Here is a 16,460-nt window from a genome sequence, read left to right as displayed (position 1 = left end):
GCATCAGGGAGCCGCTCTCAGGATGCGGTGTATTTAAATATTTTTGAATGAGCGTTTGCGCTGTTTACTTTCGATTTAGCGATCACACGCACTCTGTGTAAAGAGGGAGCACATCTTACAAGATCAGATATTTGTCAATGAGCTCAGAATCTGTTGAGCAGCAAATACTCCAGCATGGTCTTGTCAGTCATCTCTCCTTATTCTCGACCTGTGATCAGTCAAAGCTGACTCCGGTAGCTCTTGTTGGATGCAGGGTTGCCAAGTCCGCGATTTTTCCACAGAATTGGGCTACTTTTTTTATCTGCTTGTTTTAATTAAAAAAATTGACACTCTAACATTTGCACTCTCTATTCTATTTCTATTCTAATGGCCAATCCATCATTTTTGGGGGGATTTTTTATTTATTTATTTTTTAATAAGTATCGGTTCAGGCACTGTTTAGGCACCGGAACCATTTTAAAAGTATCGATTTGGCACCGGTATCGAAAAAAACCCAAACGATACCCAACCCTAGTGCATACACACTTTGTACAAAAATATAAAAATAAATCTTAATTATTCCAAATTTTTGGCTAGTAGTCTCTTATGCTTACCAAGTTTGCATTTATAAAAATACAGTAATATGGTAAAATATTATTTTAAAATGTTATTTATTCCTGTCATGGCAAAGTTGAATTTTTCATGTGTCACATGATCCTTTAGAAATGAATCTAATGCTGATTTGGTGCTCAAGAAAGTTTTCTTCTTATTATTAATATTAAATAAAGTTTTTGCTGCTTAATATTTTTCATGATGCGCACTACCATTCAAAAGTTTGGGGTAAGTAAGATTTTTAATACTTTTATTTAGCAAGGATGCATTAAATTGATCATAAGTGACAGTAAAGACATTTATAATGTTACAGAAGATTTTTTATTTTAAATAAATTCTGTTATTTAAAATTTTCTATTCATCAAAGATCCTGGAAAAAAAAAAAATGTATAATGGTTTCCACAAATATGTTAAGCAGCAAAGCTGTTTTTAACATTTGTTGTATTATCCCAAAGCAAGCATTACCATATCTTTTTCATTTAAAAACATTTTATTTATTGTTAGATTTCCAACAAAGATTTTGAGAGTGGTCAGATTCTGAGAATAGTTTTCTTTTATTAATTCTATTGCAGTTATGTATGTGTGTTGTGTTTGTGTGTATCTGTAGTGGTAAGTGGTACTGTACGTTCTGCCGTGACCTTACCTCACCTGAAATGCAGTATAACATCAGTGGTAGCGGAGAATCGAACAATGTGAAGCAGGATCCAGATTCTGAGGCTTTCACTCCTGTGGACAGAAGAGTATGAACTGCTTTCAATTAGTTCTGCTTTATTTTAGGTGTCACTTTAGAACTATTAAGTTTTAAAGTTGGTTTTACATTCCGAATATCTTTTAAAATGGCTGCAATTATTTGTTGTATTCCTGCAGAAATGTGAGCGGCTACTGCTTCGTCTTTACTGCAATGAGCTCAGCACAGATTTTCAGGAGCCTGTAACACCTTCGGTAAGATCATCCATCTCACGTGGCATTCTAGACACATGAACTAGATTTGATTTTCATTGGGGAAACAAAAATATTTTAAACACATGTCTGGGTCATATTTCACCCCAAAGAAAAACAAAATTTTGCATAAAGAAAAAAAATTAAGCCTATTTTATCAAATAAATAGTAATTTAGTATTTTTGCATTGTGACATTATTTTCATGATAATCAAGTATAATAAGAAATCTTAAAGTAATTGCATTTATAATTTTTAAGTAAAATTATTTTCATTAAATGTTTTATGCTCAAACAGCAACATTACAGACTAACTAAAGTTGAAAAAGTGAAAAAGCATAATAGGACCCCTTTAAAATATTTGTATATTGAGTAATATTTTTTACTGCCTTCAATTTATGCTGCTTTAAATAAAAATGTAATGAATAAATAAGCAAATCATTGTGTTTAGAAGGGTATTGAGATTTTTCTTTCTTTTTTTTTTTCCCCCCATTACAGAAATGAGAATTTAGGAAGGAAAATTTGCTTAATTGTCATAAATGACAAACAATGCCACAGTTCAAAAATGTTAATTTTGTCATTTGTTGTTTTTGATAGGTTAATTAATCAGTCAGTAAGCTGAATATAATAAATAAGGCTTTTCTTCAGATTTTGGGGTGACCCACATATATTCATTAGGGTTTGGATCAAAGCTGTAGTTTTTTTTTCATTTAATGATTAAGGACTGTTTTCTGTTCTGTCCCTGGTTCACACTTCAAATTTGCAGTCGATGCCAGAGTACAGTGAGATAATAAAGATGCCAATGGACCTGTCGGTGATCAGAAGTAAACTGGCGGTCAGAAATTACAAGAGCACTGAGGACTTTGTGGAGGACGTCAGGTTGATTTTCAAAAACTGTGCAACTTTCCACAAGGTATGCTGACTTGCATTGACTTAAAATATTATTTTCAAGATATAAGGGACGATTCTTCAATTAGGGGAACTTTCTCTTAAGATGGCTTAGAGAAAAAGAGCATACAAAAAAATATTAGATTATAAATAGCTTTAAATGTTTTGTGTGTGTGTGTCATTCATTCATTCATTTAGGGCTTGTTGTCAAACCTTTTTAAACCTTCACTCTATAATTAATCTATTTTTAAGTCTTAAACTAAAATTTTAAAATAATTAAAATTCTACTTTACATTTTTCTAAAAACTTGTAACATCAAATCATTTTTCTTTTCAAATTAATTTGGTTTTTGTGTACAATTATTTTTAATTTTTTAAAATAAAGAATCATTGTCCACTAGACTGATATCATTACCATTACAGCAAGCATTGTAGCTTTTGTATTTTATTTTATTTTTTTAAAGAGTAGTCATTGTGAAACAAAGCTTTTCTCTAAACTATATCTTCAAACGGTTCATTACTCAAAGCTTTTCAAGTGCAATATGTCTATTTGAACCATTCCCCAGTCTTTCAGCTGTTATTTCATAGTTGAGATTGATATACAAGTTACAATATTTAAAATAAATTTAAAAAGTTAGCCTATTTATTTGAGATACGGAAGCATACTGACGCATGTGGTTATAAGACAAGCTTTAGACATCATCAGAGAAGTGTCATTATTTGTAAGCTATTATTATTTTATTTTATTTATCTTTTATTTGTTTATTAATTTTTAGGCGGGTTCTTTCAGTTCAGTAAGTTTTATAGGTTAATTGACTGCTAGATAATGTGTTGAGTTAACCAAAACTTGCTCAAAGGCTGTGATAAATGTTTTAACTTCGTTTAAAGGGTTAGTTCACACATAAATGAGAATTCTGTCAATTCTGTCATTTACCTACCCTCAAGTTGTTCCAAACCTATATGAATTTCTTTCTTTCTGTTGAACACAAAAGAACGGTGGTACAAACGGTGGTACTGCTTGAATGAGACATACTACACATGTGACATCTAATGTTGTGTATTCATGTTGTTTGTAGGAAGACACTGAGATGGCCAGTGTGGGTGCTAATCTAGAGAGTTACTTTGAGGAACAGCTGAAACTCTTGTATCCAGACCGGACATTTCCTGGCGTGAAGGAGGAGGCCGTTGCTTCTTTGTGTCCCGATGATACAAGTCCCTTATCAAAGACGCCTCCGCAAAACACTTCCCCTGCAGAGGAGATTGTGAAACCCTCTGGTGAAGATCTCCCTCAGGGGGAACAGCACACTAAAGACATTGAGAAGAAGCCAGAGAACCTCAGCTCTCCTGCGGGATTCAGTCTTGTAGATGCTGAAACGGACAAAAAAGCAACTAAAGATCCAACTTCCTGAGAGAATCTTCCTTGTACATTTTCTAAAGACTGGATGGTGACATGCACTTTTCTAGAGCGTGAAATCTCTGGTTCAGTTGCAATAATTAATACTGTACATTTTAATTGTTTTAAGCATTTGGAAAATAGGCAGTTTGACCACTAAAGATGTAATATAACAATGCAATGTGGAATATAGGCATAATAAATACCTATATAAATACATCTTAAAAGATGCCCGTTTGAATTTTCATTTAAAGATGACAAATGACATAGTTCACTTTTTAGTTATTTAAACACAAAAGTAGACATTTTTGAGTCTTCACTGCTCTTATCCATATAATGAAAGTGTGTGATGTTTGTCAAGCTTCAAACAGGACAAAAAAAAGTAGCATTGCTCTGCAAATGTGTTGCTCTGTGTTCATGTCCAGATTACAAAAAAATCAGCGTCAAAAAACTACTCATTTAAACTACTAATTTAAAACCATGAGACCGCTTAAGCAGTTATGGTTCAAGGCATCAAAATATATATATATAGCAACAAATAAAAGTAAAGGAAATGTGTAATGACCAATATGCATAACATACATTATATGCATAACAAAGAGGTTGTTGTGATTGGCCCACTACCAACATAAGAATACTACAATAAATGTGTTAGTCTTGTCCACAAAACCATAATCAGACACATAATCATAACATAATCAGGCATTTAAGCAGAAACCTTTCGATCAAAAGGTTTTTGGGATCATAAGAAACAAGTATTTTACTTGTATACACATGATAAATACAATTGAATTTCAAGCATCAAGAGGAACAAAGGGAAGCTAATACTTCTTTTATTGGTCAACAAGATTATTGCCATATATCAGTAATGACAAAATGCCTATTATTGTCTAAATGGCTTGGCTAAAAGTTGAGTTAGCTCAAACGTTGTGCTAAAAGTTACAAAAACAGAAATCTTTCCAGCTGTTTCTAAAACCAGTTTTCCATGGTAAGAATAAAATATTTTGGAATTAACATGCTAGTTTTACAAACAATAATTACACTGAGTAGTGATGGGAGAAACTGAGCTTTTTGAAACTCTGAAACAATGGAATCAATTGACACAAAACTCACGGTTTTGTGTTCCAAACATCATACGCTAGAGATATACGCTGTATAAATGCAATGGGAACACAGCCCAAACATGTTATGACACCTTTCACAATCCAATTGCAATATTACAAATAAACTTACCCACTGGCTCCTCCCACTGGCCATCATGCCCCGCCTGTAACCCTGTGGTCTCCAGACCCACTTCCACTTTTTGGTCCTGGTCCTCCATCATCAACACCCCCTGGACTTTAGAGTCACGAGATCAGTGATATTCCAATATACAAATACGTTTTTCCTTTCCTTACATTTGGCTGCACTCTTCAAAAAGCCTCAGCTATTGTACGGTCATGATTAAGAACATGGCCCACAATACTGGCCCTTATTTCATCAGAAACATGCCTATATCATTGGCATCTTCTACCTCTTACACTCTTTTGCCATCCTACCCTTTCACCTCACATCCTTACTCTTCTTCTTCCTGGCTGTTGACCCTGTTTGTTTCCTTATTATTCTTCTTCCATTGTCAGAATGTGCTCTGTCTATATATGCTTGAACCAAAGCGACTGAGAAAAACTGTAAATAAAAAATTTACGTTTTAGCTGGTGTCCGGGTCAATTGGCGTCTTACGAGTTTACTTTGACGCGAACTTTATGAAGTGTTTGCATAAAGTCGAACTCGTTACCTTTCAAAATACCCGCTATTCCGCTTGTCGTTATGTGTATTGTGTAATTTTTTCTTTGAAGCAGATTTGTTATGTGACAGCATTAATTAAAGTTTCTTAAGGGTCAAGATCAAGTTATCTGCATCTCCTGCACTCCATCAAGCCACTGCCATAATAGCTGTCACCACTCAAATTAATGCACAACTCAGATTAACTGTATGTGTGTAAGACTCTAATACAATTATAAAGTTATTATTTTATCACGAATAAATATTTCAATGAGTAAAAATGGCTGTGTCTATAGTATTATAGATTACACAACATTATAATATTATTTTCAAATTAATTTTTAAACTATTATTATTTTAAATTATTGTCCCTGGATTAGTAGGGTACTCTTGTGGCTGAGATAGATTTGAAATATCAATTCCACTATAAAAGATGCTATCTAATCCTGTTTACATGAAATAAGCCGAGCAGGTTTAAATTTACGGACCTGTTGCTATGACAGCAAGTCCAGGATTAGGTTCGAAGAACCAAATAATCCAAGATCATGCCAAATCGTCAACAAATCCAGCTAACTGAGTTAGCAATGTACAAAGAACGGGCCCCAGTTGCACCAGCCAGAGCCGATCCTCCCTATACACAAAATACGCAAGCTGCGTAGGGCCCCCAAAACACCAGGGGGCCCCCTTGCTCTCAAAGATGATTTAATTTTAGTTTCGTTTTTGAATTTGGCCAGCGGTTATGAAAACATGAATGATCATTTCTTTTTAATGCGGTGCACTGTCGCCCTTTCTACGTAAAAATCAGTCAAATCATGTAATGTGAATGTCGTACAGTCTTGCTCGAGACTAAAAAAACGAGTTGAAAGCGTACCGAGCCGTGGAAGAGACACTGTTTCTCAAGCGCTTTCCACGAGCGCGATTCGAGATGGAATGAAACATGGACAAATGCATTTCATTCATTCGTTCATATAGGAAATCATGATCCGCACTCACGAAAACACATGACGAAAAGACATGTCCTTTCCCATCAACGATGAATGTAAAATAAAACGAAAAAAGAGGACTGTTTTCGTGAGTGCGGATCATGATTTCCTATACTCAGTAATTTAACAGATCGACGCACCAAAATAAAAAGACTAAGTGACGGAAGAGCGCGGTGCAACCGGTGTCTTGGAACTACATTCATTCGTTCATAACCACTCATACCCGCCGACACAGTTTTGCATAGGGCAGAAGTCTAGCTAGGATCGGCACTGGCACCAGCTGTACGTAAATTACAACTTAGCCTAGTTTTGACGTAAATGGGCACTATTTTTGTTGCACCATTACACTTAGTTGAAGTGTGACTCTACGTATAAACTAAATATTTACGGAAGCGTCTGGTCAGGAGTAATGGTTGGAATAAAATAGCAGACTGAGTGAACTGCATCAATATGCTCTTCTTTTACCCGACAACCTTCAATCCTTTAGGCATACATGATGCTGCTGTCATTTACACTCACGTACATATTAAGAGAGAGAGAACAATATGTGAATAAACGTACTTTGTTTCTTTTTTAACGCGTCTTCAACACCACATTTACAGCGCGCCTCTGTGCGCTTCAGTCATGTTCATGTTGCGCATGTCAGATGAAATAATAAATAAATGACATTTCTTATGTTTTTCTTTCTTTCAGTATTTATTGATCCTTATTTATTTCAGTTACAGTTTCTGAATGTTATTTACATATAAAAATAGCTTGCATATAGACTAATGTTATTAATGTATCGTTTTTAATAGAAACTTGTTCATATTTTTACCGTAGTATACGTGAGGCAAAAGAAGTTAGAATGAAGGATTAATTCAAATTCGTAGCATTTAAACAAGTTCTGCTCACGTATTTGAAGGTTTATATTGGATGATGTGGGGGATAAACATCATATTATGCGACTACGCATTACTTTATGGAGAGTTTACAAACTACTTACTACGTCCTGCCTTACGAACAACTGGTGCAACCAAATAATGTATAGATATAGTTACAAACTAGCTAGTAGTTACCAGGGTTGGGAGGGTTACTTTTAAAATGTGTTCCGTTACAGTTACAAATTACTTCATTAAAGGGGTGGTTGATTGCGATTTCACTTTTTTAACGTTAGTTAGTCTGTAATGTTGCTGTTTGATCATAAACAATATCTGCAAAGTTACGAAGCTGAAAGTTCAATGCAATATCGTCTTTTAAAATTCTGGCAGTTTAATGCCTACAAAAACGACTGGTAAGGGACTACCCCCACCTACAATCCCTGCCGGAGAGAGACTCGAACCCGCAACCTTTTGGGTTACGAGTCCGACTCTCTAACCATTAGGCCACGACTTCCCCTATATATATATATGTACAAGGCTATGCAGACATCTAGTGGCTATACAGTTTAGTATTACAGTTTTATTTTTATTTCTTTAACATGTACAAGAACAAATAACTATAGTTTATACACAATATTTAAAAAATTACACCATATACACTTTAGTCTATTTAAAAATAAGCCTACATGTCGAAATGTAAGTGAAATGCTATGATCTTTCTTTATTTCAGTGACTGATCTGAGTATGAGTGTGGGGACTCATTTTCCGCTAGAATACTTACACACAACTGCAGTCGTGCACACCATGGAATTTTAAATCACTAACAAACTCTAAATTTTAGCTAACATGATGATTTCCATGCTAGTCGTACCTGCAAATGTTCAAGTTGGTTGAGTAGCCTTTGTTAAAGCAAGAGTTTTCATGCATAGCTTACGCTGTACGTACAACTATGTTATTTCCTTTATCCTCTTTGAAAACAAAATAACTGTGAAATTTCCAGACATGAAAACGTTTTTTTCACAGCAGTAAGCATCTTAATTATTTAACTGTAGCAGACGGGTGTTATTTGTGCACGCACCAGCAGGTGGCTCATGTGAGTCAACGTGTCAACAGAACCAGGAACTATGATGAAGCAGTGCAAAATATATCGTTATTATGTCAACATACTAATTTATTTAATTTTAAATTAAACAAATGTAATCCTGATAGTATTCCCACTGTTTACAAAATGTAACTGTAATCTGAATACTTTGTTTTTTGATGTAACTGTAACGGATTACAGTTACTAGATTTTTGTATCCTGATTACGTAACGCCGTTACATGTATTCCGTTACTCCCCAACCCTGGTAGTTACTAAGCTTCTAGTGTGGACTTCAGTCCAGTGCCGCAGACGGTTCCACAAAATTGTGTGAAATTCCATCAGCTGTAGTGATCCTCAGAACCGCGGGGAAGAGTAGGCCTAACTTGAGTCCAGGGCATGAATGGAGAACACGTTTGACATCTCTGAATGCAGACCATTTCTTAGCCACCGCCGTAGTGTAGTCAGCAAAAATAGACAATCTCTTTCCGTTGTGGTTAAGAGGAGAGAGTTTCGCAGCTCTTTGAAGAATCTCAGTACAAACGTGAAAGTAAAGCACTCTAATGACGAGAGGGCGTTTATTACAGCAATGATACTTTGTTTTCTTTTTAATTTATACACATTAAGGCGAGAAGGCTGGCCTTTCTTTGGTTTCTCACGCAGTGTACGGTGCGCGCGATCCAACAGAGGCTTATCCTGAAGCCGCAACACTTCCTGCAGAAGTTGGGTAACATATTCAGATGGATGTGAACCCTTGCTGCCTTCAGGAAGACCCACAGGACTTTGTTGCAGCCTCCCTTACCCCCGTCGGCTTTGGAGCGAGATGTTGCCATGTTTACCACATATTATAAATGCAAGTGTAGTCTTAGAGCACTTAAGCTAGTTTTAAAACGTTTTGCGAAAAAAAAAAAAAAAAACTGTTGTACAGTTGAATAAGTGAATAAATCTGCTGCCTTCTCTGGGAGCGATCGAAAACACGTCCTACATGCTTTATGCGCAACAGCGCCCCCGACTTTTATTTCTTATACACATTTTTACATATTACCTTTCATGCAAAGCCTCTCATATGCAAATTGTTTTGAGACTGAAATTGAGACTGATTTCCATTTGGCCTTTGCATGCAATACAATGCTCTTCATTCAAATAGCTGTACACAGGATGGAAAGAATCAGTGCTCAGTAAGGACACGTATATCTCCAAGATGTCTGTTGATAAGTGCATATTATTACTGGTTAACTTAGAATTTTTTTTTGGATGCCCAGAACTAAATAACAGTGTTTGTGGTAAACATTACTAATTACTTTTAGCAGGGTGTCCCGCGGGTCCTTAAAAAGTCTTAAAATGTATTAAATAACGTTTTCCTAATATAAGGCCTTAAAAAGCCTTAAAATGTCTTAAATTCGGATTCGATGGGTCTTAAATATTTTTGGTCTCATTACCGCTAAAATATCTTCAGTCTGACGGACCTAATAACTGTTTACAATCATTGGACAGACCGAAGCGGTAAGTTACTGCGTCATCAGAGAGAATTGCAGTAAGTTAGCAGAATACAGAATACAAGGTCGCGAGTCTCACTCTGTTTGTCTCGAGACTTCAGGACAAATGAGCGTGACAGCACACATAAACTCAGAAGAAACACACTGAGGTAAAAATTCAAAATGTTTAGTTTATTCATAACATGATATAGTTAAGTAACACCATGACAAATGAGCTATTTTGCTCAATATTCTCACGACGCAAAAAAAACATTCAAAACACCTACAGAGTGCACGCATTACGTGAAGTCTAGTGCGCGTGCGCATTTACAGTGCGCTCTTTCACTGCATGATTCAGTCGATTAAAATACATTCAGAATGATCACAAATTCATTTTTCTCCATAAATTACCATATACAAATGTGATATTGATTTTTTATAACAGTTCAATAAACTAGAAGTTTTATTAAGAGACTTACGTTTTAGACATCATATTGCCTGTTTTTGCACTATTTCACCAACAAAAATAATTTCAAACAAAGCCACAGGGCAGTTTTCCAAAAATCTCAGTGATGCAGTTATTTTGTGGGGATATTTTGTATGGAATATTGTCTGCTGACATGAAAAGTTCACTGTATATCGTAGTAATAAATATCATTTATTACAGCAATGATATTTTGTTTTCTTTTTAATTTATACACATTAAATATTACATATATGTATGCAATAAAATGTGTATTTCCATTACAGGTTTAGGTCTTAAATTTCATATAAGGTGGTATTAAAAAGGTCTTAAAAAGGCTTAAATTTAACTTGTTTGTGTCTGCAGAAACCCTGTTTAGGTTACTTTTTCTTAAGTCTTACTAACATTACAGTTCAGTACAATAATACAAATGTGCCACTCAATATTTTAATAAGGACTAAAAACAATGGCATGACTATAGAAAAATTCAATATATCTCTGAAAATGTAACTTTCTTGATTTGTGTGTCCATGTATAAGTACACGTTTTCTTCTGTGTGTGTGCTTCTTTGTGTTTATGTTTATGTAAATGTGAAATCAGAAATCAGATGCATTGTGTGATGATGGGTTCATTATCCTCTAACATTCATTTATAATACAAGCGGTTTTAGATATCATGTTTGTGTTGATTGCTGCAGATATCAGAGGTCATTGCAACACGTAGGGGCGGTTTCCCGGACAGGGTTTAAATTAAGCCAGGAGTAGGCTTAATCTAGAATAGTTAATCATGGTTTAAAAAATGGCTTTCTGAAACAGATTAAGTACAGATAACTAACTCCTGGACTATGGAGTCCTGAACTAAAATAAACTACATTAATTTAAAACCAACTGTGCTAATCTGAATTAGCACGACAGAGGTTGCCTATAAAACATGGAATGAACCAAGAAATGCTTAACATTGTATGCAACTGAGAAGCAAATCCAAGGAAAGCAATAGCAGCTGAAAAAAACTGCAATCAAAAAAAAAAACTTTACTGAACAAGAGAAAACGTTTTTAAAGCAAGCAAAGTAAACCGCACACATCAGGTGTCAAATGAAAGAAAAGGAATGCCTAGAAATCTCTTTGTAATGAATTCTTGCATAAATTCTTGCAATCAGCTGTTGTTGTCAGTTTTGCAACATTTTTATTATTATTATTTATTATGTTGTACATAAAGTAGCTGTTTTGTAGAGAGAGAGAGTCATGGTTAGAATGATTTTGGCACCCTAAGAAAATATGATCAAAGAAGGTTATTAAAGTAAATCTGTATTATTCAGAATCTAATGTCTTACTATAAACTTAGGGATGAGTTTTCAGTCCAGGGTCTTTACGTCTTCCGTGGTTCCAGACTGGTGGTGCCTGTGGTGTATTGTACGCACTAAACAGCGTCTGCGTGACCTTTACTGGTGGCCTCATAAGGACTCCCAGGTGCAGGTCTGCATATCTGCCTGTATCTCTTGCTAGTCCAATGACAAGACAGCTCTCACACATCCGGCTCCTCTACAGCCTGTCCCACTCCCTGACGGTCCCTGGAAGATATTGGGCCTTGATATTGTAGGGCCATTTTAGACTGCTATTACTTCTTGTCGGTATGCTGTGACTCTGACAGACTACTATTCGAAGTAGCCATAACTAGCCTTTTGCCCATCCGCCACGACCGACGCTGTCTTAGACTTCCTGACTACCGTTTTCAGCCGTCATGGAAATCCAGACGCCGTCGTCACTGATAATGAAATGCAGTTTACATAGACTGCCTTTGGTGAATTTCTACAGACTAGAGGTATACAGCACAACAAGACATCTGTGTACTACCCCGCATCCAATGGAGCAGTTGAGAGGTTCCATCATGCCCTGAATGGCTGTATACAAACAGCCATCTTGCAATCACAGCCTTGGAAGGAGTCTGTGACTAATTGGCATCAAGTGTATCGTGCTACACCGCATGCAACTACCTCAACCTCGATTTATCAACTGCTCTATGGATATAAAATGCGAACCAAATTGGACATTTTGCCTGTTGCTCATGTGCTCGTATGACTGTGGATATCTGTCTATGACACTGTGAAAAAGAAACAAGCCAAGATGAAGCAGTACATTGACATTAAGCAGCATGCACATACACCATCTTTTGCTCAAGGAGAGAAAGTGAGGGTCAGAATTCCTTGCTTAGTTTCTAAAGCACACCCTATAATTTTCTGCCCTCATAACTGTGGAAGAGTGTGCGGGACCAAACACCTTTATTCAACAATTTCTTCTCTTCCGTGTCAGTGTCTTTCGCATGCGTTGTGGTACTCTCGTGAATGGCGGCGGACGCTGACACCAAAGAAGTAGTTAATTACAGACCGATCTCGAATCTCCCTTTTCTGTCCAAGATACTAGAAAAGGTAGTATCCTCACAATTATATTCCTTCTTAGAGAAAAATTGTATTTGTGAGGATTTCCATTCAGGATTTAGACCGTATCATAGTACTGAGACTGCTCTGTTATGCTGATGATACTCCGCTCTATATTACTTCGCAGCCTGGCAAAACATACCAATTCGAAAAACTAACGGAATGCATAGTCGATATAAAAAACTGAATGACGAGTAATTTCTTACTGCTAAATTCTGAAAAAACAGAGGTGTTAATTATCGGACCTAAAACCACTGCATGTAATAACCTAGAACACTATCTTAGACTCTAGGGCCGTTACTTTTCACGCTTTACATGTTACCCTTGTGAGATATCATCAGCAAACACGGTGTTAGCTTTCACTGTTATGCTGATGATACTCCGCTCTATATTTCTTCGCAGCCTGGCAAAACATACCAATTCGAAAAACTAACGGAATGCATAGTCGATATAAAAAACTGAATGACGAGTAATTTCAAATATATCTAAATTACGACCTATTCTCTCAATGTCAAATGCAGAAATGTTAATCCATGCGTTTATGACCTCAAGGTTAGATTATTGTAATGCTTTATTGGGTGGTTGTTCTGCACGCAAACTCTAGCTGGTCCAAAATGCAGCAGCTAGGGTTCTTACTAGAACCAGAAAGTATGACCATATTAGCCCAGTTCTGTCAACACTGCACTGGCTCCCTATTAAACATCGTATAGATTTTAAAATCTTGCTTATTACTTATAAAGTCCTGAGTGGTTTAGCACCTCAGTATTTGAACAAGCTCTTATTGCATTATAGTCCTCCACGTCCGCTGCGTTCTCAAAACTGGCAATTTGATAATGCCTTGAATATCAAAATGAACTGCTGGATGTAGAAATGGTCCCAAACTCTGGAATAACTTACCTAACATTGTTTGGGAGGCAGACACACTCTGTCAGTTTAAATCTAGATTAAAGACCCATCTCTTTAACCTGGCTTACATATAACATACTTACACATTTCTAATATTCAAATCCGTTAAAGGATTTTTAGGCTGCATTAATTAGGTCAACCGGAACCGGGAACACTTCACATAACACCCGATGTACTTGCTACATCGTTAGAAGAATGGCATCTACGCTAATATTAGTCTGTTTCTCTCTTATTCCGAGGTCACCGTAGCCACCAGATCCAGTCTGTATCCAGATCAGATGGTCACTGCAGTCGCCCGGATCCAGTACGTATCCAGCACAGATGGTGGATCAGGACCTAGAGACGACCTCTACAGCCTTGAATGTCAGTGGAGACCAGGACAACTAGATGAGCCCCAGAGACAGATCCCCAAGTCAAGTCAAGTCACCTTTATTTGTATAGCGCTTTTAACAGGAAAATAGTGTGACAATAATGCAAAATGACAATAGTAAGCACTCAATTTTCAGTTAAAGGCAGTTCATTATTGAATTCAGTGATGTCATCATCCAGCTCAGTTCAGTTTAAATAGTATCTGTACAATCAAGTCGACGATATCGCTGGATATTAAGTGTCCCCAACTAAGCAAGCCGGAGGCGACGGCGGCAAGGACATCACTGAATTTGATCAATGATGAACTGCCTTTAACTGAAAATTGAGTGTTTACTATTGTCATTTTGCATTATTGACACACTATTTTCCTATTTAATACTGTAAAGTTGCTTTGACACAATCTGTATAGTTAAATGCGCTAAAAATATATATATATTTCATGAAAAATATCTGAATATCTGAAATAGCTGAAACATTTCCATTTCCCATTTCCACGATGTTCATACATCACAAGTTAACATATTTGCATAATGCATAATAAAAGCCATATCTTGTATTCCATAAATAAAAATTTCATTCTACATCTATTATATATATATATATTAATCTGACAAAGTGATTGTTTCAAAGGAAAATCAAAGACAGCGAGGTTTGAAGTTAACTTTTAGCATGATGTTCATTTACCAGTTTACCAGGCCAAGCTCCTAAAAACCATTGATGAGACTGGCCCAGACTTTGAGTTCTTTCGTGAGCTGTGCAGCACCATAGACTAGTACTGTACATAAACTGTCACGTGTAGAGAAATACGTAGGAGAAAAATGAACAGAGCAACTACACTTTACCATAAACGATACCGGACAGAGAAACTGAGAAGGGAGGGAGGGAGCTTTGGAGGAGGACCCAGAGTCTGTGAAGAGCAGGAAACCGTGGAAAATAATGGGTGGAGAGACCAGGGTGGCAATGACGGAGATAGGAGCCAGGAGCAGGAAGAGTCAGAAGGGGACCCAGAGTACAGCCAGGAAGAACGCCCACTGTGGTGTTGAGGAAACTCCTAAGGACTGTCCACCAGGAGACATGCCTTGGACCACTCACTGAGGCTGGTGTAGTAAAAAAAAAATGCAGAGTGAGCGGTCTGGATAGTTCTTAAGCCACACCAGATCTAAACAGTTTGAGTTGAGTGTAGTCCACCAGTAAACGGTCCTTCTTTTCAAGGCAGAGCAGTTGGAGGCCGGCAGGTCCATAGGTGTGGGGGAGAAAATAACCGCAAAAATAAATCTGATTTGGAGGTCCAGTATTCTATCACGTGTAGTATAACACAAACAATTCAGAACGCAGGCAGAAAGTCATTTAATAATAATTCAAGAGAAATACTAAGAGGAAAAATGAACAGGTCAGCTACACTTTACCATAAATGATATCAGATAAAGAAACTAGGAAAACTGAGCCCCGGTCCACACGGAAACGCGTTTAGCTGTATATGCATAGATTTTGTATCGTATAGGCTTTACTACAATAATGGTGCAGTTGATTGGCTGCGCCATGAAGAAATTTGTTGTCCTAAATCTGATGGAGATTAAAGTCTGCAAGAAGATTGTCTTCCTAGACTCCGCTATGAACCCACCAAGGACCTCTTCGGAGGCACTATAGAGGACTTTACTGAGTGGTTTACAGTAGCCCAGAAAACATTGCAGGTGATGTGTCATTTTCTGCCAAAAAGAACCAGCTCGACAACTCGGCATAAATTGTTGTAATCTGTGAGAGGCACCAACAATGGCATTGCTCTCAACAAGGTTGTAGAGTATCAGGTATACGGTTATGTGAACTGAATTCGAAAGGGAACAATCTTGGGTTACTTACATAACCTCTGTTTTCTTAGATGAAGGAATGATACGTCACCTAAGCTGTGTTACTGTGCTTGAACTGGGAAAAACTTCACCCTTCACCCAGACCTTTCCAACGATATGTATTTTGTCAAGATTATAAGAAGTTTTGATTATAAAATATTGTAATACATTTTGTAATATGACATACTGCCCACTGTAGGGGAGGAGCCTGCTAAAAGATTTTAAAGTACCATTTCCATGGTAACACAATGTCTGATTTCAAAATGGCTTCCAGGAACTGAGTTTTGCCCCCCTGTTCTAAAGAGATGTCCTTTAGCACCACTATATAGATAGGCCATGTGCCTGCCGATAATGGTGCACTTGAAAGCCATTGGTCAGTCAATTTCAGTTATCTGCCTTAATTACAGTTATAGAGTTCAGTATTATTTAGAAGGAAGGTGTTTACTGATAGCATAAGCTACTGACACAATGTCTTGTATCC

General features: G+C 36.7%; 2 protein-coding genes across 2 annotated transcripts in view; one reads left to right on the top strand and one right to left on the bottom strand.

Annotated features, from left to right (window-relative positions):
* Positions 1-4,021, top strand: part of LOC107747644 (transcription intermediary factor 1-alpha-like) — a 20,863-nt gene extending 16,842 nt beyond the window's left edge. Inside the window, exons 15-18 of the mRNA XM_016562237.1 lie at positions 1,199-1,331; positions 1,459-1,533; positions 2,294-2,440; positions 3,491-4,021. Of these exons, the coding sequence (XP_016417723.1) occupies positions 1,199-1,331; positions 1,459-1,533; positions 2,294-2,440; positions 3,491-3,823 (688 nt within the window). The 3' untranslated portion in view covers positions 3,824-4,021. The remainder of the gene's footprint in view (positions 1-1,198; positions 1,332-1,458; positions 1,534-2,293; positions 2,441-3,490) is intronic.
* Positions 4,022-4,163: 142 nt separating this feature from the next.
* Positions 4,164-16,460, bottom strand: part of LOC107747647 (uncharacterized) — a 28,072-nt gene continuing 15,775 nt past the window's right edge. The window contains exons 5-7 of the mRNA XM_016562240.1: positions 14,748-14,777; positions 5,041-5,145; positions 4,164-4,168 (exon numbers count right to left, since the gene is read on the bottom strand). Of these exons, the coding sequence (XP_016417726.1) occupies positions 4,164-4,168; positions 5,041-5,145; positions 14,748-14,777 (140 nt within the window). The remainder of the gene's footprint in view (positions 4,169-5,040; positions 5,146-14,747; positions 14,778-16,460) is intronic.

This window comes from Sinocyclocheilus rhinocerous, unplaced genomic scaffold, assembly GCF_001515625.1.
Source record: "Sinocyclocheilus rhinocerous isolate Xijiao unplaced genomic scaffold, SAMN03320098_v1.1 scaffold2604, whole genome shotgun sequence".
NCBI classification, from domain to species: Eukaryota; Metazoa; Chordata; class Actinopteri; order Cypriniformes; family Cyprinidae; genus Sinocyclocheilus; species Sinocyclocheilus rhinocerous.
This window is presented reverse-complemented; position numbering and strand designations above follow the sequence as displayed.